Source organism: Euprymna scolopes, chromosome 7, assembly GCF_053919585.1.
Source record: "Euprymna scolopes isolate OS-2025 chromosome 7, ASM5391958v1, whole genome shotgun sequence".
In the NCBI taxonomy this organism is placed as follows: Eukaryota; Metazoa; Mollusca; class Cephalopoda; order Sepiida; family Sepiolidae; genus Euprymna; species Euprymna scolopes.
The window spans coordinates 151,961,360-151,988,711 of record NC_136488.1 but is presented as its reverse complement, the minus strand read 5'-3'; the positions used below and the strand labels follow the sequence as shown (position 1 = coordinate 151,988,711).

Below are 27,352 nucleotides of genomic sequence, written 5' to 3'. Positions count from 1 at the left end.
ACTGTAATACTCTATCCGTTATGCCATAGGTCCTTGCAGACAAGATACATCTGAAGAAGGTCGGAGGTAACATCGGCCAAACCATTGAGATTAACACTCAAGATGAGAACAGTAATCCGAATAATCAAAAATTTAGTAAGATATCTAAAAACTAAACGTCTGCCTTAAATTGAGCTCTATTCAAATTGAAGTCAGTTTTATTGAATTCCTTATTAAATTCTGATGAAAATCCATATATAAATTGCCTAGTTTGACTGATTCTAAATTTATGATAAAAAAATTGTCTCTAAAATTTATTGGATATTTTGAAGTACCAAGTTGTGAGCGCAGATGAAATTGTTATTTGAAAATACGACATTAAAATATGAAACTCTAATCCCCTTCAAAGTAATCTCCCCCGGCTGCTGGAGTTTACCTGGAAAATCCGTTCTGTTACTTTTTTACTCATATCATGTTTAACGTTTGTGCAAAATTTAAAAAATTCCAAGGCGTAGTTATTGATAAAAGTGTGAACAGACGAATGGACGAACGGACAAGGGTGAATTTACAGGTCCACCCTCCTTTTGTCGGGGGACCAAAAAGAGAGAAAAAATACAACTGCAAATTACTGAGAACCTTTATCTAGTAATATCCGATGGAACTGAAACATTGGGAAAATTACACTCAAGATGATAACAAATCTGAAAATAGTCCAAAGAATCCAAATAATAAAAAAAATATTGTGTACAATTAATTAAACACAAATAGCTATTTTATTTAACTGTATTAGTGTATGCACACTCAAAAGAATTGTATTGGCTGATTCCATAGTTTATGATCACATCCATTAGGCAAATCACACACACTCACACGAAAATCTGATAGTAAATTTAGTCATGAATGTCAAATAATACCACTACTATTAAGAAGGAGTTATTTTCATTTTCAATAATATTTCTTATGAATATTTAATATTCCTGAAAGCTTTTTGAGCCATAATTTATTATTCATATCTTGCTTGAAGGTGCATCGTGTTCTCTTTTTTGGTTTTGTTCAGTGTTTCATTCCAAAACATATTTCATTCATATATCTAGACTATTTCTGACAACTTGTTCTTTTCTATCTAAAGATAATCTTTGGCACTATTTTGCTGAAAGCCGTGATTCCCAAATGATGCGATGAATAACATGATGGAAGGTGGAACAGTAAGATTTAAAAACAATTGATGTAAAAATATTTTTTGTTTTTGAATATATATCTTTTCAATATAAGATTTAGTGTGCCATGAACAAATTTCTAATCTAAAACATAACCCAGTAAAATAAGTATATTGTTTAAGGGGACATGTGCAACTCTATGCCATCCAAGGGGGCCATGTGCAACTCTATGCCATCCAAGGGGGCGATGTGCAACGCTATGCCATCCAAGGGGGCGATGTGCAACGCTATGCCATCCAAGGGGGCGATGTGCAACTCTATGCCATCTAAGGGGGCCATGTGTAACGCTATGCCATCCAAAGGGGCCATGTGCAACGCTATGCCATCCAAGGGGGCCATGTGCAACTTTATGCCATCCAAGGGGGCCATGTGCAACTCTATCCCATCCAAGGGGGCTGTGCGCGACTATGCCATCCAAGAGGGGGGAGACTATGCCATATAAGGGGGCCGTGCACGACTATGCCATATAAGGGGGCCGTGCACGACTATGCCATATAAGGCGGCCGTGCACAACTCTACGCCGTCCGAGGGGGCCATGCCCAACTCTATACCACTCAAAGACTAATACTTTCGAAATAATACTTATACCTCTATACAACAATAATTTTTTTCTATGATTAAATACTATCTAGGTGATGCATGAGTGACCTAATGGCTACAGTTACAGACTATGTTGATGATAAATCTAGTGTTTTCATTTGCACACTAATATTGTTGTGACAAGTATAATACTACATTAAATCTACCCAACTTTTGGCAAAACAACTTATGGTCAATTAATTGTATATCATAGATATTGTACTTCGACATTAAATAACCCAGAACAGGTTGATATGCCATAAAACAAATCCATATTGTCTATACCGCGAGGTAAAATACCAGTTTGAGAAACTGGTATAGTTTATCCTTCTCTCGAGGGTAGATGGGACCCCATTTAGTGATGGCGTCACAAAAAAAAATACCCTTGATAGCCCTGGCAAAACATCAAGTATTCAGCTACATACAAGATTTGAATTACACTACAAACTCGTGCAGTGAGTTCAATCTTGGCTGCGGCTGTGCTGGATGGATGGATATCGTCTCTAAAATTTATCTTTGCCAATTGACTATACTAATCTATTAGATTCTTTTTATTTGGATTATTCAGACAACTCTTGCATTATCCCAAGTGTTATTTTCACAATGTTTCTGGCTGATGTAAGCTCCGACCTTCTTCAGGTATATCTTGTTGATCTTGTGGTGCAATGGATAAAGTATTTGGTAAATTCAGCTGTCCTGTTAAAAATTCCAAGCAGATTCCCTAGTTTGGCAGAAAAATTTAAGTTCAATAACATACGCCTGAAGAAGTTATGGAGCTATAACAGTCGGAATCATGCAAATAATACAGATTTTCTAAAAAAAATTCAAAAACACAAACTATTTGAGCATAGTATAAATATCTGTCAACATCGAGAGAACAATATTGTATCTTTGTTTTATGGTAATACATTGTAATGCTAAGGACGATAGGGCATTTTCTATCACAAATTGTTCCTATGGGTTTGATTTGTAGTAAGCTATAGTGTTCAAGAATTCCAATTAATTAAATAATATTTTTCCTTTACCTAATTGACGATTTAAATATGTTATAGTATATTTTTCTTGCGTTCTCTTAGTCTTACACCAGATTCCAGGACAAGAATTCATTTAGTCTGGTAGAGTATCAATCCTTGTATTGTAACTTGAGGTAACATCACTCGAAGAAGGTGCACCATCTATAAATATAAAAGAGAAAATGTGTGTGTGTGTATGTATGTGCACTTTTTATGTATGTCTGCAAAAGGCTTTTTTCCAGTGGCTGCTCGCTCGGCTTCCTCATTGTTAAAATTTTTGGATCGCCGTGTGTTGCTTTTGTTTAATAATAAAAAAAAAGCGAAACTCGATTCGATTGGGCAATGTCGGCTTCACCATCATATTAGACAATTGCTTTATTACTCCTCCCCTAATAATAAACGAGGGAGCCGCTTCATCTCCCCCTCGCAAAAACGATCATTAAAAACTGTACCGCACTAAAAATATTCACTGCTGAATAGCCATTGCTTACGTCGTCGTAATGCTCCCGCAATGACCTCATTAAGCGGCCACCTGTCAATCAAACCTCTTTCAATTATTCTTTTTTGACTTGACTCACTTTTTAATCGCTCTTACATTGCCACTGTCGCCATAACACGGGTGTTCAGGCTCAGCCTATTGGCCTCAAGGTTCTGCGTTCGAGCCTACCTGCCGCCCACCCCCCTCTTTTTTTTCCATTTTTAAAATCGCTATCGTTAAGTTTCCTTTTTGTTCTGATTTACCCCCCCCCTCCCCAAATACACACACCTACAAACACCTGGGCAACGATGGGTACCTCCCCCTGCTAGTCTATAATATAAATCTCAGCTGTCTGTTTGAATGTATGTATGTATGTATCTGGGGGAAGGAAAACTGATATAAAACCTGTGGCAACTGCTGCATCCAATGATGTTGACTTGCTCTTCTTTTTGGTTCAATGTGGCAGTTGTTCAGAGAGTGGGATTGTCTCGATGCAAAGTCTTTCCTCACTATAAAAAGCTTCAAGCACAGGTATTACTTGATATGTAATGGAATACACCTTTTACCATCAGTGTGTATCTCGATAATAAAAAAGGCTGGCTGTAGCCTAAAACGGCAAACGGACATTCAATGAGGACTGATGCAGATATGGGCGTCAATGGAAATAAAGGCTCTGGAACATCCAAGATCTGGACCGACAGGTGTTTAGGGCACCACAGCCTGGACCCGGTCATCAGCAGATGTGCAAGACTATAGAAGGTTCATAGAAGTGACCATCTGGCACGTGCTGCTGGTGGCGCCCATATCTGCCTCATTTGAGCCAGAGATGTATTAATGGCAATACTCGAGAACGAGTTTGCTGCCATCATGTATGTATGTATGTATTATGTATGTATGTATGTATCATGTATGTATGTATGTATGTATGTATGCCTAAAACTTTTGATAGAGAAGACGGATTTACATGAGATCGGTATTCAGACAACAAATATTGAAAAATTGACCAAAAAACATTAATTCCTTCACCTTCAACTAGGCACTTTTCTACAAGGAAGGTCGCTTTTTTTTTGTCGATATTTTCAAAAGTCATCCCCTCTTTTCGATTGACTAGCCTTAATTTAAACTATTGCCACTTCTGGTTTGGCAATGGCAACAACGGCAAAGATGTCACTTTTTCTTTTCATGTTCTTTTCCTCCTTTGCAGTAAGGGTTCAAGCCTGCCTACCTACTACCACTATTTTTTTTTTTTTTTGCACAACACACACCTCCAAACACCCGGTCAACCAGGTTAGTTCTACATAAAAGTCATTGTGGGTTAGCCATAGAAAGGAGATCTTATTTGAGCTGCGAATACTATGTTCTTCTGAATATTTAGTCAAGGTTTACTTGTAAAGTATTCACATGCCAGGTTGTCCTGAAAATAAAATAAATTAGTCACTCGAGCATCGTGTCTAGTAGGCATTTATTATCTGTTTCTTTATGTAAATTTCACCATTAGGACAAAAAACTGTTGGATTTGAACCAAAATCAAATCCATTGGATATATTTAAATTTTCAATGACACACAACCCAATGGTCAAGAAAGGATTAATAAAATAATTAAAATATTTTACATAATTTGTAGTCATCCATTCATTTCAAGGCAGCTTAAAACTAATAAAAAACAAAAACAAAATGGTGGCCATCAACAAGTGATGCACATGTGGGCGTTCCAAAAGTAATGGCTCTTATTTTTTTATCCAATCAAAATGGATCAGAAGGGATTGCAAATTGCATTGTTATGATGACTAAACATGCATTCATAACCCCAAAGTTTCATCTTTTTGTTGCAGATATTGATGGTGTGAAACTCTAAAAAACCAATTCCTATCATGAGCATGCGTCAGAAGCAGAGATGTCCATGCAGAAAAAAAAATCAACATTCACTGATGCCTGTTGAACATTTTCGAAGCTGATGCCCAGTTAGGAGATGGGTTCATTGATTTCAGAGTGGCAACAGTGTCGTTGTCAAAAGTGCATTGAGAATGGCTATGTACAAAAAAAAGTCGCTTATTTTAATAGCACCATTCCTGTCTTCATAGCTCTTCAACATTTTTTTAAATTAAAAACTAAGATGCATTACTTTTGGAATGGCTCTCATACGTCTCTATAAATGCACCATTTACCCGTGCACTGAGCATTCTTGCCACATCTGGGCTGGTGTGTTAATCACTAGTGTCTACTTCTTTAGGACAAGGTACAAAAAAGAAAGAATCACTAACTTAGTGAGTCCCGCACCATTTGCCAAGCCCCAACCCTTCTTACATCACCGCAGATTTGCATCCCTTCTCCCACAAAATGTGTTCTGATGAACTCACTGCACCTATATCTCCCCCTCCAATGTAAGTGCTCCCCACTGATTCGATTAGCAGCAAAATCTCACCCCTTCTCCGTAAAAAGTCCCAAGATGCCAGAAAATTTTCTACTCTGATAGCTTTTTTTCGCATACCTTTGGAATACACTCCCTGCTCTCCTGACCATACAAACATTTTAAAACAATTTAAATGTAATGTGAACAAATATCTTGAACCCCCCCAAGCCCACCCCTCAAATCTGACTTCTATCACATTAACTCTTACAGTTCAGTGGCATATATGCTTTGTTTCAAGTGAAAAATAAGTTTAAAAAAAAGATCTGCTTCGAATACACTCCTTGAAATTTCTCTCTAACACATTCTTCATAACCATAGAAACATTTGATTTTTTGACTTGCTAGCAATTGCTACTCGACCCAACTAAATATTGCCAATAGACAAGGCCAGTGGTTTGCAAAGGACAAGTAAAAAATTTAAAAAAAGTAAAAAAAGAGGACACATCTCTGAAATGAACCTCTCCATCTCATAATACAGATCACACACAAAAAAAAAAAAAAAAAAAAAACAGCACAAAGATGGAGAATGAAGAATAAAAAGAGAAGTTCTGTCAATATTTGAGCTCTTTTGTCAAGTGGTGTCAGCTTCATTGTAGTCAACACAAGAACAAGTCTGTGTCTCTTGGGAACAATCTTCCATTTCTTTTTTCCCACATGGTGTTAGCATTCGAAGAATGTGATCTCCAAGACAGACCGAGGAAAGTGACAAAGCAGAATCGATTTGCTTTTGAATTCATCTTCTTTTCTTTTAATTTTTTTTTTTTTATAAAAATCGTTCCAGACAAGGCATGAAGCCACTTGATGTAAGGAGCTTAAAAAAAATCACTTCGGGGTCAAATCATATATATTTTTTTACTTTTGAAATCAAGGCTATATATCAGGTATAATACAATGTGAAATAATTGAGTCTATAGTATTAAATACGAAATCTGCATAAATTAAAATATCATACTTAAACGTATTTTATGACCAGGCCACACCTGGTGGCCCTGCTAATTGACAATATAATTGTTATACATATCATTTCTATATGGACATCTTATTACTTAGCATAAACGCATAAACTATAGATTTACTTTTTTGTGATCTCTCTAAAAGTTTCTGTGAGCCCCGGTTTGGAATTTCCGAGTTAAATATTGAAATGAATACATTTTTACCATAAGCAGTAATGAACACCTTATATTCTCTACATGAGCTCAGAAATAGTGAGGATTTAGTACCACATGCACTGTAATTATATTTCATGTAGCCTAGCTCTACAATACATACTAACCAAAGAAAGCAGCATTATTTATATATCCCTTTTATAGTATTAATAGCAAGGGTACCCGGCGTTGCCCAGGTGTTTGGAGGTGTGTTGTTGGGGGGGGGGTAGATCAAAACATGGCCAGGTGTTTGGAGGTGTAAAAGAAAAAAAAAGTTTTAGTAGGAAGGTAGGCTTGAACCCCGAAACCTTGACGCAAAGGTGGAAACAAAAAGGGAAAAAAGCCAAACACCTAACCATCTCGACCACGAGGGAAGAGGAATTGATAAGTGTGTTAAGTTAACGCTTATAAACTGAAATTGACAGGTGCGAGGAAGTTGCGTGATGTTTGACCTTGAAACATAACGTAAGCAATGGATGTTAAGCAGTTTAAATTTTGTGCGAGACAGCTTTTACCGAACTTTGAGGAACGAAAAGCAGCTTCCCGCTTATTAGGGGAGTGTCTCGAAATGAAATCAACTGTCTGATATGACGGTGAAAAGCCAACAATGACCAAACGTTACATCGCTTTCTGAAGATCACTGGCCGTGGGCTAGGGAGCTGGATATTAGAATCGAGTTTCACTTTTTTTATACCGAAAAACGAAAACAACACGTGGCAATCCAAAAATGTAGAATATTTAATGTTTCAAAGTCAGGCAAATTCAATAGACAGGCGAACCCCGTTGTTAACTCATAGATATTATGATTTAGATGTGATATAAAAAGTTTTAAGAATGAGGGAGCCGAGCGAGCAGGCCCCAGAAAAAACCTTTTGCGGACATACACAAAAGTGTACATACGTACATACATACACATACATTTTCGCTTTTATATTTATAGATTAGCAGGGAGACCTGATGTTACCCGGGATTGAATTAGGATCAACAAAAAATGTTACACACTTCCAATATTTTTATTGCCATCGAAGTCAGTGAAATTGCTCATTTTTCAATCAAATCGATTGATCACCTGTTCTAGTCGGGGACCCACCACAATGCACCAGGAGGAAGATTCATATGCCTCTCCCAACAGTAACTTAGTCCACAATACATTGTAGTCTACACTGCACTGCAGAGAATCTATGGTTGATTTTATAAAAAAATTTTTTACATAATGGCTTGAATTAAAGTTTAAAATGCAAAATGTATCATGGTTCAGTTGTGCTTTAAACACAAATATTCATTTCAAACACACCCCTGTCTTATCAAAGAACCTACTGTTGATTTTATGAACCGGATCCTTCTAGTGGTACGGTGATAAAACTTTACAGATGCACTTATGATGTTAGGCTGTATAAGAGTGTTAACTTAGGTCAAAATTGAACTGTTCCTTCTTGAATCGTTTTTTTTTTTATTATTGATGTTTGATACTTATCAATAACATTCCAATGCAAAATCTATCTAAGAACACTGCCAGACACATAAAGTATATTTGTATGAAAATTTTAAAAAATCGACTTTGCCATTTCAATGTCCATAGAGAATGAACTCATACACACACAAAGTACCTTTTATATATAAGTAGATTATATATTTACAATATAATTTCATACATATTACGAGCTGGCTGCCCAGCACTGTCCCAATATGCTTAAACATGATATTTTAATTTATGTACATTGCGAATGTATTATTATAGAATCAATCTTCTATTGATTATTATATATTACGAGGAATAATTTGTCCAGTGGATTAATTCGTAAGAAAAAAAAAAAAAAAAAATCCCAAAAGAAAAAAAATGATAATGTCGTTCATCAAATTTGTCCAGTGGATTAATTCGTAAGAAAAAAAAAAAATAAAAAAAAAAAAAATAAAAAATAAAAAAATGATAATGATAATGTCGTTCATCAAATTCTGTCTGTGTTTGTTTACAATATCATGTCAGCTTGACGATATAAACAGTCTTTCTCCTCATAAATAAAAAAGAAGAATATTTACAGGCGAATATTTTACATTACATTGGCTGAAGGAAATAATTTTATTATTTCCTTTGGCAGGTGTAACGTAAAATATTCCACTGTAAATTTTTTTTTTTTTTTTTCTATAAGAGAAGAAAGACTATCTTTAAGATTGGATTTTTTTCGAGTTTCAATACTTATCAGATGAATTTCTGTCCAAAACATATCTAAGAACACTGCCAGACATATAAATTAGCTTTGTGTAAAATTTGCAAAAGATAGGCTCAGCCATTTTGGAATCTATAAGGAAGGAACTCTCTCTCACACACACACACACACACACACACACACACACACACACACACACACACACACACACAAAGTGACTTTTATATAATAGTAGAGACAGAGATAGAGATGTGTATATTGATATCTTACTACTTAACATGGATCTCAAAAGTAGAATTCTTTTTGGGACCCCAGTTTGAAATCCCTGAGTTGAGCAGTGAATTGAAAAAAACTCTTAATAATAAATAGCAACGAACACCTTACATTCTCTCTGTACGTTGCAAGGAAGCCATGTTTCCCCCCCCCCCCATATCTTCCTGCTTCATATATAACGTCAAAGAGAAACTTGAAAAAGAAACATTGAAAGAATACTGGGAAATAATGCGTAGGCCTTTGTTACCAAAGTTGGCGGCAACAAGTTCTGCGAAAAGATGAAGGGAACCAAAGTGGATACAGATGAGGTCACAAATGGCAAGACTGGCAGAGACTATTGAATGGAACAAGGAACCGGATAAAAAGAGAAATAAAGAGATTGTAAGGAGAAAAGAATAGACGCGAGTTAACCAGAGCAAAACACAAGATTGGTCACGGTTCTTTGCGATCTTGGATCAGTTCCAGAATGAAACGGACATCATATAACCAAGAATTTTCATTGTGATCATCTAATTATACAATAATTTATATAAATGACAAAAATCTATATTCCAAATTGCAAGATGCTGTCCATCTTACTGTTTATTTTTTTTAAGTATGTTGAAATGTTAAATTCTCGACAGCGCCTGTTTCGTAGCAAAGAATCATTCATATAATTATTATGTCAATTTTAAGATTTATTCCGCCCTTAGAAAAAAAGGAAATCAACTTTAAAAGAAAATAAAGGAATATAGGCATGATTACAAAATGCGAAAATCGGAAGTGAAGTTACAATTGAGTTTTCTTTTAGTTACGCCATCTTTGAATTTTTTTTTTTTTTTCTTCTGATTAGTTATGGTGGAATAAAATTCATAAATTGACATAATAATTACATGAATGATTCTGCGCTATGAAACAGGTGCTGTCAAGAATTGAACAGTTCAACATACTTAAAAAAAAAAATAAAAAAAACGTAAGATGGACAATATTTAGATTTTTTTTTTTTTGTCATTTATTTAATAATTTAATAACATGAAGCTTCATAAATTAAATGATTGGTATAAATAAAAGGGTTAAATATAATTGAATAAGCATATTTTTCCATAAACATATATATATATTTGTATTAAAGACAATCACAAAAACATTGTCAGTGTTGAATTCAAACAAAGGGGACCAATATCTGGTCGCATATGTTGGACTATACAGTTTATACATATCTTTCCGGAAATGGCGTCTTGCTATTTCTTTTTCTGATTTTCTGTAACACATATAAAATAAATATTATGCTCTTATTTTTATTTTTTTTTTTTCTTAATAATCGAACAATCTGCTGCGGTTCTCTCCCACTAACCTTCTATAGGTATATACATATATGGTAGCTTCCTTTAGTCTTGACAGATTATGAATACCTATTGTAAGAATGCCTGGACTCGTCATCATGTGATTTTTATCTTTGGGGGGACTTTAAAACAAGAAGTTTATGTAAGTAATCTTCACAATCTAGATCAACTAACAACTAAAGGAGAACATTACCAACGCTATCAGAAGAATCACCAGAGAAGATCTACAGGCAGTATCTGCAAACGTTGTTAGACATACCCCAAAATGCATAGATGTCAACGATGAACACTTTCAGAACCTTTTCTAACACTACAGGTAATTTAAACAATAACAGAATGTTCCTCCTCTCTACATTTTCTGGGCTATTTCATATATATATATATATATATATATATATATATATATATATATATATATATATATATATATATATATATATATATATATATATATATATGTATATATATATAACTTTATTCGATTGGCAAAATTTTAGAATAATTATAAAGAAGTGAACCATCGCGTAAATTCAATCAACTAAAATAAGATGGAAAACGGGGTGAGGAAAAGGAAAAAAAAAAAAAAAAAAAATGGGGCATATATATATATATATATATATATATATATATATATATATGTGTGTGTGTATGTGTGTAAACATGCATGCATATCTATAAAAGTGAAAGTGTATGTGTGTGTGTACATTTCTCTACGCAATAACTCTGTCAATTTTTAGTCTACAGACTCGAAATTTGATATACAGAGTACTGAGATTTGGGAAAATTGATGTGATCAGTTTTCGGCCAGAAATTTGTCGATTAAGGGGTTAAAGTTCAACGATTTGACTTTTGAGAACTCTACCAAACTCCTCCGACAATTTTGGGTCTAAACACTTGAAATTTTAGATATAGGTTCCTTAGACATGGATCTAACTTAATAACTTGATTTGAGCCTGAAACAATAAATTCTAAAGGGTCATAATAGGGGTCAAAGTTAAAAAAAATTGACTGCTTTTAAAAAAATTTTTTTTTTTTTCTCAACATACCCCTTTAAATACCCTGGCAATGCCAGGCACCCATGCTAGCATATATATATATATATATATATATATATATATATAAAATGGAAATTATATTTCAACATAATAAAAATAAAAATAGGAAAACCAAATGATTTCTAGGTTCATCAATGTTTCATCTCCAATCGAACGACTTTCTCAGGATGATTGATTTGAGGAAATTAAATTAAAAACACACAAGTGTATTACTTGGAAATATTTGGTGTGTATTTGATGTGAAAAGAGTGTTTTTGTTGCCTCTATCAGATGAAACATGGCTTTTAGAATTGAATATGTGTAATGTGTTGTGTGGTGTTGTGTTGTGTGGTGTGGTGAATTTTTTTGTTTTATTTTATAACTTTTCACATTGTTGCAACTGATTCATATTGAATGATGACAAAATAATTGCATTCACAATTGAAAAGTCTATTTGCACCAAATATGGTTGGATTGCAGAAAGGATTGTGAATTTTATTACCGATTCCATGAATGGCATTTTTCTCACCCAATACATTATGAATTAAGGAATAGTGAGAAAAATAAATATTTGAAAATTGCATTCAATATGAATTATGATTGAACACAAAACTGAACATTTTAATCATCTATGAAGCAAAACCTGATCACAATTAAATGCATAATCAACAATCTGAAAATTAAATAATCTCATTTGTCGTTTTTGAAATTGAACAGTAATCTATATATCTATAAAAGTGAGAATGTGTGTGAGGACACTTCTCAACCTATATACTCAACAATTTTTTTATCTACAAACTTGAAATTTGGTATATAGGATATTCAGACATGTGGAAAACTTTTTAATCGGTTTTCATTCGAAATAAAACGCTTCTAAGGGGTCAAAACTGAAAAAAATTGGTACTTGGGGTGGTGGGGGTCATCAGATTTTTATCTGTTTGCCAACTATTTCATGACTGCATATGCGCAAATCATTCACATTATGTTAAGAATAAGTAAGTTTTAAAACACTTTTTAAAAGTCATGTCAAGCTGGCCTAATTGCTGTACTTGATTCACTATTTTTACGCTTTGGTTTCGATCTCAGCTCGAGTATTTCTTTTTTTTTTTTTTTTTTTTTTTTACAAGAAGTGAACCGTTTAGAAAAAACATAATACTTGCATGCACATGCCTTAGTTTCTGTATGAATTAAAATATAATATTTATGTCTATTTTACGACAGGGCAACGCTGGGCAGGCTGCTTGTGCAAATATAAAAGTTGCATTAAATTTGGTTTTGAATTCATTCATTTCACAGTAAAAAAAAATAAATTTTAAGAAAAAAATAAAAATTTTAATAAATTTATTTTTCTTGTCAACTTAGACACACTATATAAAAATTCACACGAGCCACAGTTTACTCCTGACTAAATATACAACAAAAGGATGTGTTCATGTTCACACACATAACATATAACATATACATGGTAAAACGATAAAGTTGTCGCCCTAAGGAAAAGAACACTTCAGCTTTATTTTAAAACTTTTATTGAAAAAAAATCAATTCATGTAACTTGATTATGTAGTAGAGCTAACATCTATTCAAGATAACGGCTTTCAGCCTCAATCACTGCCTCAATACGGGTCTGGAATTGGGAGCATGCTGGTAGGAGCTTGGCAAATACTCGGTATATGGCTGGGTTTGGTGTTGTGGGAGATAATGTTGGTGATATTCTCAACATATGACCAAACAAAGTAGCCTAGCGAATTCAGGTCAGGGAAGAAGGGGGTGCAGTGAGATAAAGGTATCAAGTCGTAGCACTCCTTCTGAAACCAAGCCTGGATCTCTTTGGACTTGTAGCCCGGCGCCGAGTCCTGCTACCAAACCCAGGGTCTGCCAGCTGCTATCTGATTGCACACTCCACCATATCGAGGTACACTTTGGTGCTGACTTTCAAGCCAACTTCGAAGATGTGAGGTGGCATGAGGTGGCCTTCACTTGAAACCACACCAAAGACCATAACCGTGGCTGGAAACTTTGTTTTTATTACTTTGGGCATGCCTCTGTTATTCGTGACAATCCAGCGATGCATTTTGAGAGTGCTGGCAATGGCCCTGTTGTCATAACTTGGATTGGTAGAGAGCATAAATTGTAAAGCGGCGCATCTCCAATCTCGCTCATTGAACATTGTGTCACTTTTAGACATGATAGTGGCTCCTATCGTTTTCGGGATTTGTACACAATTGGCTGGCTAGTAGATGGTCTGCAGCAAAAAAAGAAAACTGGTTTTCCTGAAACGGAATCATATCATCTTTTTTGGGGCAACAATTTTCTCGTTCCACCCTGTACATACATAGATATACACACATGTGTACATATGTATGCATGTAAATATATATATATACAACAAAAGGATATTTTGATGTTCAGGAATATTTCAGTTGTTGGAAAGTAAACATTTTTTAAAATAACCAACTTACATTTGCATCTCTGCAGAAAATGAGCTAATGGGTGACAATGTTCCACTGGTGAGAATGACGCACTTAACTCCATGAGCCATTAATTCTTGCATAGTGTGGCCTGGACTGAAACACCAATAACTGAGTACCCGTTCTGTCAAGAAAGAGAGAGAGAGTGGGGGAGGGGAAAAAAATGAGACAAAAATTAAATATTGATAAGTGAAGAATCTCTAATATGACAAGAAAAGCAAAGAAAATAGAATGACTGCTGACGTAACAAAAATATTAATTAAAACACTACCTCCGGTCAGAAATAGTTCGTGCAGAAAAATTTTCAGTTTGGTCAGAAATACTTGGTACATACAAGTTTCAAGTTTTATAAGACAGTAATTTTTGAAAGGAAATACAGGTTAACCAAATATTTATATTTAATTAAATTGACAATTGATTGTACGTACATTCTTACAATGTATGATTAAATAAATATACAAAAGAATAATGCAAAAAGCGAAAACATCTATTTATTCAATTGTGTTAATTTACTTTTCAATTCTTCTGATATCAAAATTGAAGTGGGAAGTTTTCCTTTTCCTTCTAGCTGTGCTTTTGACATATGCTGAAGCCTGTAATTGTTGCCACCATCAGCCAAAATTATTTATTCCATTGTCTCCTGCAATGTCAGGAAAATGTTATTCAACTTTGATTTTTCTAATTCTTGAAAGCTGGTTTCAACTGCTTCAAATAATTCATCAATATTCTTTGGAGCCTTTTGGTGCTGAATGGATTGGATTGAAGTAACCTAGGTTAAGCACATTCAGATCCGGACTGTTTACAGGCTGGTTAACCAGTTCAATGTTCAGCCCTAATCTCTCCGATTTTTGTTTGAACACTGGGTCCATTGGATGTACGTGTGACTTAGCATTGTCTTGTTGAATTGTGATTTGTTGTGCAATGGATCAACTTGGCCATTTGTTCAGTGTGGAAACAAGGACCTTTTCAACAAGGAATTCACGAATCTGAATTTTTGTGATTGTATCCATGACTTTAGTTACCATTGTTCCAGCAGGCCTGTTTCTGCTGTTACGTTTAGCCGCCTCTTGTTTGACAAATGGCCAAATTTCAATCTCCCTGTCAAAGTAACATTTGCGATGTGAATCCCAACGGGGTGGAGCCACGGCAGCAAGAAACATTACCTTTGTAATGAAACGCTTGCTTTTAGTGGTTCTTAAAGGGTCGTTTTCGTCTTTGCCTAAATAAAATTTCCTTGCATTTTGTGGCATGTAAAACCATTTCTCATCAATATGTATGACATTAAACATTTCTCAATTTAAATACAACTGTGAACGGAAAAAATCAACACAACATTTCATGTTTTCTATCGTGAGAAGCGGTTTTACAGCATTTGAATGTGCCCGAATTTCGCCATCTTTCATCCTTGCAATGAATGTTGTCTAAGGTATTCCACATGCTTGAGTCTTTCTTTTTTTGGCCACAGAGAAACTTACGGCTCAAAGAATCCATTGGCACCGATATATCGGACGAACTGTCTAGTGCTCGTGACCAAATTCTGCCTACAGTATTTCTTCCTATACCGAATTTTGTGGCAACATCTTTGATTGCACCTCGTTCTAGGATGTGCCCTTTAGACCTTTGCAGCAATGCTTGCAGAACTGCTGTTTGTCTTGAATTTGTCAATTCTCTGTTATCACTTCTGTTTTTACCTTCCACATTGGCATCAACTACATTTTCCATATTTATATAGCCACTGTGGGTATTTTTAAAAATAGATTATATAACAGTCAACAAAGTAATGTGATAGATTAAACTCTAAATGGCTTTTAGAATGAAAACTGTTCTTTTTCAATTAAGCACGCTCTAAAGTACTACCAGTTACCTCATAAAACATTGAAATGGTGCGTGACAAAACCTAAAACGCGGACAGTTTTAATTCTGCAGCAACTATTTCTGACTGGAGGTAGTAATAAATTAAAATAAATTAAATCGAAAAGTAAATGGATAAATTTTTAAATGGGATCTCCTGTAGCAGATGCCTCCCTGGTTTCGTTTTTTCCGCTTTTGTGCCCCTGTTTTGCCACCTTTTACTTGATTAAAAAGTTTAAAAAAGCTTTTATTTTTATTCATAGTATTTTCAAGTTAAATTCAATTTATACGATATTTTTGTTTATTAAATTGTTAGGTAATTTGCTACAATTACTTTTTAAATTTAGTAATCAAGTAAAAAAAAGAAAATGGAATTTTTACTTGATTAAATAACTTGATGTAATAAAAGTAATGGTATTAGTTTCGAGTATGTAGGTTTAAATAACAGTAATCGTTGCAGCCATCGTGACAGTTATGGTTGCCATAGCATTTGACAGCAGAAGTGGGAACAAATTATTGGTTTCAAGAACCATTAGAATATATTAAAGGTGCATTCATAGTTTCCATTATTACAAGAGGTTTTTTTTTTCCTTTTTCTTTTCAAAAATAATGGTAAAATATTTTCTTTTCTTTTATTGGGATTAAAAAAAAGATAAAATTCGTAGCTAAAAATTAAGTTTTCAAAGAAAAAAAAAAACAAAGACAAAAACAAGCGAATATGGAAGAGAATCGAGAATTATAGTTTTTTTTTCTTTCTCGTTGTCTATTTCTGTCTTTCTCTATTAATTATGAAAAAGAATGAAATGTTTTTATGTTGTTGACAACTTCCTTGTTTATTTCATAAGCAAAACAAGACAAACCTATCGAAAAAATAAAAAAAAATTAGCTAAAACAAACTTATATAAAAAAATAACAAATACAAACTTATAACAAACAATTTAGAAAAACATATAAAACAATTAAGATTAACCTATAAAAAATTAATTTAGATAAACTTATTAAAACAAATGAACAAAAAATAAACTTATTAAAACAAATGAACAAAAAATAAACTTATTAAAACAAATTAACAAAAAATAAACTTATTAAAACAAATTAACAAAAAATAAACTTATTAAAACAAATTAACAAAAAATAAACTTATTAAAACAAATTAATAAAAAATAAACTTATTAAAACAAATTAATAAAGATAAACTTATTAAAACAAATTAATAAAGATAAACTTATTAAAACAAATTAATAAGGATAAACTTATTAAAACAACTTAGATAAACTTATTAAAACAAATTAACAAAGATAAACTCATTAAAACAAATTAAGTTAAATTATAATAAAAATTAATTAAGTTAAATTTATAAAAAATTATTTAAGTTTTCACTATTTAAATAAAATAGGATATGATTCACGCCTCGTACCCTTTCCCCATTCTCCAATTGACTTACTTCCCCCTCCCCTCACCTAGTGCCACTTTTCACAAACATCTAAAACGTTTAAGCATCATCATTCACTGAGATAAATATATTTAACAACAAAAATATTTTAAATGATAATTATAGAAACAAAAAAAAAACATTAAAGGTTTTTTCTTAACACTAAAACACACACATATATATATATATATATATATATATATATATATATATATATATATATGTCATCCACATACAGTACTGTTTTGCTGTTTCACAGCTCATCAGTGCGGCCAAACAGGCAACTACCTCAAGCCAGGATCGAAACACAATCGCCCAAACTACAGTTAGAGCTTCTAACCGTGTATATATATATATATATATATATATATATATACTAGCTTGCAGCCCGGCATTGCCCGGTCGTATGATATGCTTAAACATGATATTTTAATTTATGCAGATTGCGTATGTATTATTATAGAATCAATTTTCTATTGATTATTATATATTACAAGGAATAATTTGCATTTTGGACTAATTTGCAAAAAAAAAAAAAAAATAAAATAAAATAATGATAATGTCATTCATCAAATTCTGTCTGCGTTTATTTGCAATATCACGTCAGCTGATATTTGGGTTTGTTGATGAATTCCCTGGAAAAGTCACTTCTGATTAATGTTTAGTTTTAAAATATGCAAACGATGAAATGATTTGCAGTGATTTGAAATGGTACTTCTTTTTTTTTTATTGTAAATTGAATAATCAATAAGAAAAAATTAAAATAAAATGGTGAGGTACACCCGAGCTTGAACACGCGATCATTCAATCTTTAGTTTAATGCTCTACCACTAAGCTATATTTCCAAATTATAACAAATCTGTTTTTTTAAGAAAAAATGATTTAATAAAATTTCATTATCTTCCTTGGCCGGTATAACATAAAATATTCCCCTGTAAAAATTATTCTTTTTATCTATAAGAGGGAAAAGTCGTTTTTAAGATCGGATTTTTTTTATTATTGACACTTATCGGATGAATTTCTGTACAAAATATATCTAAGAACACTGCCAGATATATAAATTAGCTTTGTGTGAAATTTGCAAAAGATAGGCTCAATCATTTCGGAACCTATGAGGAACACACACACACAAAGTGTGCTTTTATATAATAGTCTATGTATAAAACAAAATATCTAAAACTTACTTTTCTTCTGCACCGAACTTGTGGCCCAAACATCAACTTTGTTTGATTTCTTTTTAATTTCTTCTTCAGAAATATGCACCTGAAAGTAGAAAGATGAGAGAACATGCAAGAGAAAGGAAATGTCCACTTTCTTATCCGATCCTAGTACTATGTAAATTAGTAATATCTATTCCAACTAAGCGGGCATCCCCAACGAACAGGCTTTGATTTATCCACTGATGTGGATGTATAGACACTCAGCAACACTAAAAGTAAAATCTGTCAAAAGTCAAATGATCTCTATAGGTTTGGTTTGGTTGTTTTTGTTTTACGGCATATCAACCCTTTTCGTGTTATTTAACGTTGGATCCAGTAATTTTGGTAAAAGTTTTTATGCTTCAAGTTCCTTATATCTTCAAATATTTATTCATGGTGTTTGGTGTGATTGTTTCGGGGGGAAAAAATTGTTTTTTTGTTTTTTTATTTGCAGAACATGATTGAGTTTTGCAAAGAGAAAGGAAAAAAAAAACCCCAATAACATCAATGTTTGATGCATTTTTGGTCAGGAAGCCAGTATCTACAGAGAGCCTGATCTGGTAGCACCAGATGCCTTAACAGGTATTACCACTCCAGGCCAAAATGGACCTGGGGAGGAATGGGACTTCACACTCCCTATAGCCCCCAAATGGGGCCTTACTACTGGGTGTTTTTTAAGATCATACCTAGGATTCACCTTGATATGTGTCAACAGTGACTCATACTAATGGAAAATAGAAAGTGTAGCTTGAGTTTACTTTCAGCATCTTTGTTTCTCCCAGGTCTCCCTTATTTTGTTCTTTCGTCCTCACATTTCATGAGCAATGTTTCTGATAAAGGGATAATAATTGCTGTTTTCTGGATCAGCTGTTATTTTGAGCAGCTTGTCTGTTGAGATTTCCCATCCTTTCATAATATTCATCATCATTCAACTGTCAATCCGTCTTATTAACTCTTATCCTCATGTGGCTTTTTGGCCTTGATAAGTGATGCCTCATTCGCAAAAAATAAATAAATAAATAAATAAAAATAAATAAATAAAGATCCATATCCAAATCAAACTTCCACACTTACAGGACTTGTGCAGTTTACAAACCGCGCCATTTTTTTAGATAGGATTTTCAAATTAAATTTAATTTTCTTTTGATTATTAAATTGTTAAGTGAAAGCACCGAATAGTTTAAAAAAATCCTCTCCCCATATAAAGAATGGCTTTCTAAATAATAATGTTATTATTCATCACGGTTTATAAACTGCACAAGTGGCACATTTAGATATCATAATTAAATGGTTACTGTGGAAATGTAGGGTTGACAGGGAGTGATTGGTTGGACTGATCAGTTTTTTTAAAAAAATCCTATTGCGAGGAATATCACTGGACTAGCAAAGTGTCAACCTTAACATTTGATCTTGACCTTGAAAAATAGTGTGCAGCATCCTTAGATCAGCGACCATCATCATGTCAGGTTTGGTCATGATCGGTCCAGTGATGTGGTAGGTGTATCAAAATTTTGGGGGAATTTTTAACACCCCTAACACGAAACTGCGAATAAAATATAAAAAACTCATAATTTCTCTTTTTAAAGTGGGTTGTTTATTTTCTTTATGGAATATACTTCCAAAATAAACTATTAAGTTGTTTAAAAAATAATAGAAATATTATTTTTTATTAAAAAAACAACAACAGTTTTTACCAAGTGCCAGCGCGCCTTCATGCAGCCATTTTTTTACGTAATGAAATCAATTGAATTTTATGAGTTAATTTTTTTCAATTTCTAAACTTTAAAAATCTATAAAATTTTTTCTATTGGTTAAATTTTGACAATATTTTCAGGGTCAATGTGAAATTTTATGCTCTTTCCAATAAACTGAATATATAATATTTTAGACAAGCGTCTTTTTAAATTCACATCTCCCATTTTGAAATGTCTATTAAAATTTTAATAATTAATTTATGTACCAAAGTTTTATATATCACAAATTGAAGATAAAAGATCAATAAATAATATATTGTAAATTAAAACAAAAAAAAGTGTTTTTTTGTAAATTTACCTGAAACCTTTTTATAAAAAACCATGTTGATTTTTTGTTTTTAATTGGAAGCCTATGTTCTGCTTATATTGTCCAGTAAGTAATGGCCGATGACGACAATTTTTTCTATTTCATTCAATGTTTTCTTTTTTTAGATATTTAAAAAAAAAAATTTCACTCAACAAAAAAAGAATGAAAATATAATAAATAAAAAATGTATGCATTTCTTTGGAAAGATAGGAGGTCGAATTATTCAATATTTTTTCACGCATAGTGATGTGACCTGTAGCCTATGATCTTGACCTTTACTTTGGAAAATGGTGTGCACCATCCTTAGATGGGGGACCATCATCATGTTCAGTTTGGTCATGATCGGTTCAGTGGTGCGAGTTGTAGGAGAGTATATATATATATATATATATATATATATATATATATATATATATATACTAGCAAAAGTACCTGTCATTGACTGGGTTCAAAAACAGCCTACAGAAAATGGACTCTGATTTATGAAAGTATGATAGGTTATGAAAAGGAAGGGTTGTAAAGAGATAGTTTCGAATTTGGGGGTATCAAAACCAAAGCAAAATATGATGAAAGTAAAAATAAAATAGATAAACCCCATCATTTATTATACTATACCTGTTCACACTGAAACACTTATCACAATATTCTGTGGATCTATATTAAAAAACCTTGTTAAACTTTGTGACATATTTCCATTCTATGGAGGTCAGGCGTGAACGAACACTCCATAATTTTATTATACCATATTTCTTCAAACTGAAACATAATTATCAAAGTATACTTACGCAGATAGATATGAAAAGTCTTTATTAAAGTTTGTGCCTATTTCCATTCTATGGAGGCCAGGCGCGAACGCAGAACCCACAATTTTATTATACCATCCCTATTTAAGTTAAAACATACTTATACAAGTATTCTTATGTACATCTATATCAAAAACACGTGTAAACGTATTTTTTTTTAATTTTTAAATATTTTATTTCCATACTTTGTGGACCATGCGCGAACACAGACCCCACAATTTTAATGAACCACCGTTCTGCCAGATCAAACATACCCATTCCTGTATCTCGATACATCTTCTATCATTATATGTAATCAGTTTTTTAAAAATAGTCAACCATATAGGAGCCTATTCGTGACCAGACAGACAGACACACACACATTCAGCTTTATATTATATATATATATGATATATATATATATATATATATACACACACAGTGTGTGTGTGTGTGCAATGCACACAGGGTGATGTGACGCGCAAGTGTGTTAGCTATAAGGTAGCGTCTTGGCCTACTCACCATCTCGCTCTCAGCAACCACCACTGGCTAGCCTTGCGCGAAACGAGAAGCCGAGTGCGTAAGTCTTCTCCTGCCAGTACACAGCCTCTTCATCATCAAAACCTCTGCTGTGCCTCCTCGTGGTCACACACGGTAACTGGATGTCATGCGACTCCAGGCTGAATCAGTAGAGGATCTTGGAACAGTAGGGAGTCCCAGAGGAACTGTGCTACGGCCTACTGATGTGTGGACATGCTCTGACACATTACCAATCCCTATCCTAGCCATGGGTCAAATGGCCTCACTGCCTTGTGAGAGCCATGGAAATGGATAAGGCTAGGGGAGCAACCTCAACAGAAACGACGGAGTGGAGCCCCCGTAGGCGTTGGACGGCATACTTGCCTCCCTCCGGCAGCTCCTGCACCCTTGTTCGTCCCCAGCCATCTCGACCATGTCTTGCCGTTGGAATTGGGTGGGCCAGGATGAGAGAGTGAGGCCGATGCAGCGCAAGTCCCCCTCACTATAATCCAAATCCAGCGCAAGTCAGGGTGTCAAACATTGCGTCAACACCAAGCCCTGTGGCGATGGGCGAGCGGCAAAGCAGCAGGTGTGGAAATCACTGGGAGCTGTAGCTGCAAACCTGCACACAGGCGGCCCAGAAATTGGTCATACTCCACTCGACCGAAGCAGCGAGGGGGTGCAGGCAACTGTCTGGCCGACCGAGCAGTCCTTTTCAGGATCACTCTGCTCGCCTCCATGGCATGAGGACGGGGCGATAAAAGGAGCCCTAAACATAGCTACTTCACCATCATCTCTGCCCAGCATACCGCAGCTGGTGGGGTTTCCCTCACAGCAGTTGAGACATGAGAAAGAAAGGGTTGGTGCTTACCTTAGCATCATGGAATGTTCGTACTTTGCTCGACAACACCAGAGTTGACCGACTCGAGAGAAGAACTGCTCTTGTGGCAAGGGAGCTTGCCCGCTATAGGGCAGACATTGCAGCCCTCAGTGAGACTCGCTTCTCAGACAAGGGTCAACTGACAGAGTCAGGTGGCGGCTACACCTTTTTCTGGCGTGGACGCAGCAACGAGGAGCGCAGAGAGGCTGGCGTGGGCTTCGCCATCATATATCATCATCATCATATGAGGAAGCTGGTCAGCATCACGGACGGCATCAATGACCGGCTGATGAAGATGCAACTCCCGCTCAGCAAGGGAAAAACCGCCATACTGATCAGCGCCTACGCACCAACCATGACTTAACCCCAAAGATACCAAGGACCAGTTCTATGAAGATCTGGAAAGCCTCATCTCCGCTGCTCCACAGAGAGAGAAGCTCATCGTCCTTGGCGACTTCAATGCCCGCGTTGGCACTGACTATTCCACTTGGGACCGGGTCCTTGGCCACCATGGAGTGGGCAAGTGCAATAGCAACGGTCTACGGCTGCTCAGCCTCTGCGCTGCACATGACCTTTCCATCACCAACACCATTTTCCGTCTACCCACCCATAGCAAGACGTCGTGGATGCACCCACGCTCCCAGCACTGGCATTTGATCGACTACGTCATCATCAGGGCAAGGGACAGGAGAGAGATGTAAGGTTGACCAAGGTTGTGTGTGGTGCCGACTGTTGGACAGACCACCGCCTGATCATATCCAAAATGTGCCTCTACATCCAACCCAAGAGGTGGCCTCAGGGCCAGAAAGTCACAAAGCGCCTTGATGTGGAGAAACTGAAAAGTCCAGATGTCATCCATGAGTTACAGGAAGCAATCAACGACAAGCTATCTGTCCCCCTTACCATCTTGGACACTACTGAAGATCAGTGGGCACACCTCAGAGACTCCACTTACTCCATCGCTGTCAAAATCATTGGACCCAAGAAAAAGAAGCACCAGGACTGGTCTGATGAAAATGACTCTGAGATTCAATCCCTCCTGGAGGAGAAACGCCACCTTCTCCATGCACATCAGAGTGACCCCAAGTGCTTCGCAAAGAAAGCTGCCTTCATCAACATCCACAGCAAGGTGCAGGCCAGACTCCGCTCGATGCAAAATGCCTGGCTCAGCGCCAAAGCAGATAAGATCCAGGAGCATGCCGATAGCAATGATATGAGGAAGTTTTACGATGCGCTGAGGACTGTCTACGGTCCCCAGTCCTCTAGCGCCTCCCCGCTGCTTAGCTCCGATGGAACAACTCTCTTGAATGACAAAGAGCAGATCCTTGATAGATGGGCAGAGCACTTTAACAGCGTGCTAAACCGGCCATCTTCCATCAACGATGAAGCCATCGACCGACTACGCCAGGAGCCTATCAATGAGGAACTCGACATCCCACCCTCATCAGAGGAAGTAAGCAAAGCCATCAAGCGACTTTCCTCTGGGAAGGCCCCTGGCCCCGACTCAATTCCAGCAGAAGTATACAAATCTGATGAACCTACACTGCTTGTAAGACTGACAGAACTCTTCCAATCCATGTGGGAGAGTGAAGAACTACCCCAAGATTTTCGTGATGCTACTATTGTTCACATTTACAAACGCAAGGGAAATCGTCAGTCATGTGACAACCACCGCGGGATATCCCTTCTCTCTATCGCCGGGAAGATCCTGGCCCGCGCCCTTCTCAACCGCCTGCTGGTGCACCTTGAAGATGGTCATCTTCCCGAGAGCCAGTGTGGCTTTCGAGCGGGTCACGGGACGACTGATATGATCTTTTCTGCCCGCCAACTGCAGGAGAAGTGTGTCGAGCAGCACCGGGGCCTCTACACCACGTTCGTCGACCTGACCAAGGCCTTCAACACTGTCTGCCGAAATGGCCTCTGGTGGATCATAGAAAAATTTGGTTGTCCACACAGGTTCATCGCCATTGTCAGGCAGTTCCACGAGGGCATGACCGCCCATGTCCTGGATGACGGCGACCCCTCAGAGCTCTTCCCTGTGACTAACAGAGTCAAACAGGGCTCTGTCGTAGCCCTAATGCTCTTCAGCATGGTTTTCTTTGCCATGCTCCAGGACGCTTTCAAAGACAGTCACTCTGGCATTGGCATCAAGTACAGATGTGATGGGAAATTGTTTAACATCAGGTGAATGCAGGCAGTCACGAGAGTGAGGGAAACAATCATCAGAGACCTTCTCTTTGCCGATGACTGTGCCCTTAATGCCTCAAATGAGGCATTAAGGACACAGTCTAACCCTAACCCTCTCCCGCATTGCCAACATTGACATTGAGGTTAACCATAGGATCTCCACAGCGAGCAGTGCATTTGGAAGACTTAGAGATAATGTGTGGAAGTGGAGAGGCATTACACTCTCAACCAAACTGAAAGTATACCGAGCAGTCGTCCTGACAACCCTACTCTACGGCTGTGAAACTTGGACGCCATATAAAAGACACAAAAAACAGCTGAATGGCTTCCACCTCAGATGCCTCCGTAATCTTCTCAACATCCGCTGGCAAGACAGAATTCCTGACACAGAAGTCTTGAAGCGCGCAGGGCTCCATACCATCACCACCATAATCCGCAAAACCCAGCTCCGGTGGGCAGGCCATGTCTATCGCATGCCTGACGGCCGAATCCCCAAACAACTCTTCTATGGGGAACTTAGCCAGGGAAAGCGGACTGCAGGAGGCCAAAAGAAACGATATAGAGACTGCCTGAGAACCTCCCTCAAAGACTTTGACATCAACCCCTAGTCTTGGGAGAGTTGCGCTGCGGAACGTTCTGCCTGGCGCTGCGCCATCAGCCTGGGAGCCGACAGGGCAGAGGATCAACGCATGACACACGACCAGCAGAAGCGCAAGAGGAGGAAGGAGAGAGCTGCCAATTTACAGCCTGCCGATACCGCCTTCACGTGTCCAGAGTGTGGAAGAGTCTGCCGAGCACGGATTGGCCTCATCAGCCATCTCAGGACCCACCGACCCCCGACGCCGAACTGATTGATACCTTGGTCATCGTCGACTTCGACAGACAAGCAAGAAAAAAAGAAAATATATATATATATATATATATATATATAGCCTATTATCTTGATCTTTGGCCATAACCTTAAAAAATTGTGCGCACCATTCTTAGGTGAGGGACCATCACTATGCCAAATTTGGTTACGATCGGTCCAGTGATGTGGGCTGTAGGAGAGTTGTACACACAGACACACATGAAGACATACTTTATATATAGAAATGTTTAAAAACTGCATCAATGGAGAATTGAAAAACACATGGCAAGGTGGCAGAAATCAATAGTGCAATTGGTGAAGGAGTGCATAAAAAAGATGAATCTTCATTCAGAAATCAGGGTAACAAATGCATTTTTGTATTATTTGAATATTCAAACTACTGTTCTCATCTTAAGTGTTATTTACCCAATGTTGAACTCGGGGAAGCTTTCTGCCAAACTCGGGAATCCACACAGAATTTCCAACAAAACCCTTTATTTAATCCACAGGGGTAGTATGCTTTCATTCTGTCAGCTATGACTAGGCAAAAGTCCTAAGTAATTCACAATTATACTTTGAATATCACCCGCACTAAGGATTGAACCTTCGATCGCCATGAATGTAACTTTTACAGCTGAATTGCACAAAGTACTTTATCCACTCTGCCACAGGTTCTTGCAAGGACCACGGCAAATTACTTAGGACTTCTACCCAGTTATGGCTGACGGAACAAGAATATGCTATCCCCGTGTATTAAGTAAAAGGTTCTGTTTGAAATGCTGTGCAGATTCACAAGTTTGAGAGAAAGATTCATGAGTTCAACAAAATACACCTGAAGAAGGTTGGAGGTTACATCGACTGAAACATTGTGAAAATAACATTCAAGATGAGAACAATAGTCTGAAGAATCCAAATATTAATAATCAATTCTCATCTCAAAAATTCAGAAATATAAAATACATCTTATTTTGCTTAATTAATTCAATCTGTGACATAGCAACGTTTTAATGCAAGTTGGTGTTGCTGCAATAGCGTGCATTTGGTTGAGCTGACGTTTTCTTCCTTGATCTACATCATATCTGGAAACATGGCAGTCACGGGCAAGATTGCACAGGATTCCACCATCGAAAGTCCTTCTTGATAGTTATTGCATAAATTCTCAGCTGTCAAGTGATATGCTTGCACCAAATAGGCAGAGATGTAGTAATTAATTCTCCTTCTGAGCAATGAGATGCATGCTTGAACCCTTGAATGTGTCACACAGCAACACAGACGACAGAGACATCTGGTTAAGATGGTGGCAGAAGACTACAGTTGAGACATGCAAAATGCAGTTGAGACAGTCATTGCCAAAGACTTCCACCTTCTGCTGATCAATCACTCTCATTGGTCATATTCTCAAAGCTATAGAAGAAGATTGACTGAAAGACAAACTGGTAGACATGCATTTTGGTTGATAATGTTTTATGGTGACTCAATGTTTATAACAGGGTTCGTATAATCTACAGC

General features: G+C 36.3%; 1 protein-coding gene across 2 annotated transcripts in view; it reads right to left on the bottom strand.

Moving 5' to 3' along the window:
* The window catches only part of LOC145280058 (regulator of telomere elongation helicase 1-like), a 1,039,981-nt gene that overhangs the window by 184,856 nt on the left and 827,773 nt on the right, over positions 1-27,352 (bottom strand). For both annotated transcript variants that reach the window (XM_080131745.1, XM_080131746.1), the window contains exons 16-17: positions 18,550-18,628; positions 14,074-14,206 (exon numbers count right to left, since the gene is read on the bottom strand). In XM_080131745.1, the coding sequence (XP_079987871.1) occupies positions 14,074-14,206; positions 18,550-18,628 (212 nt within the window). The remainder of the gene's footprint in view (positions 1-14,073; positions 14,207-18,549; positions 18,629-27,352) is intronic.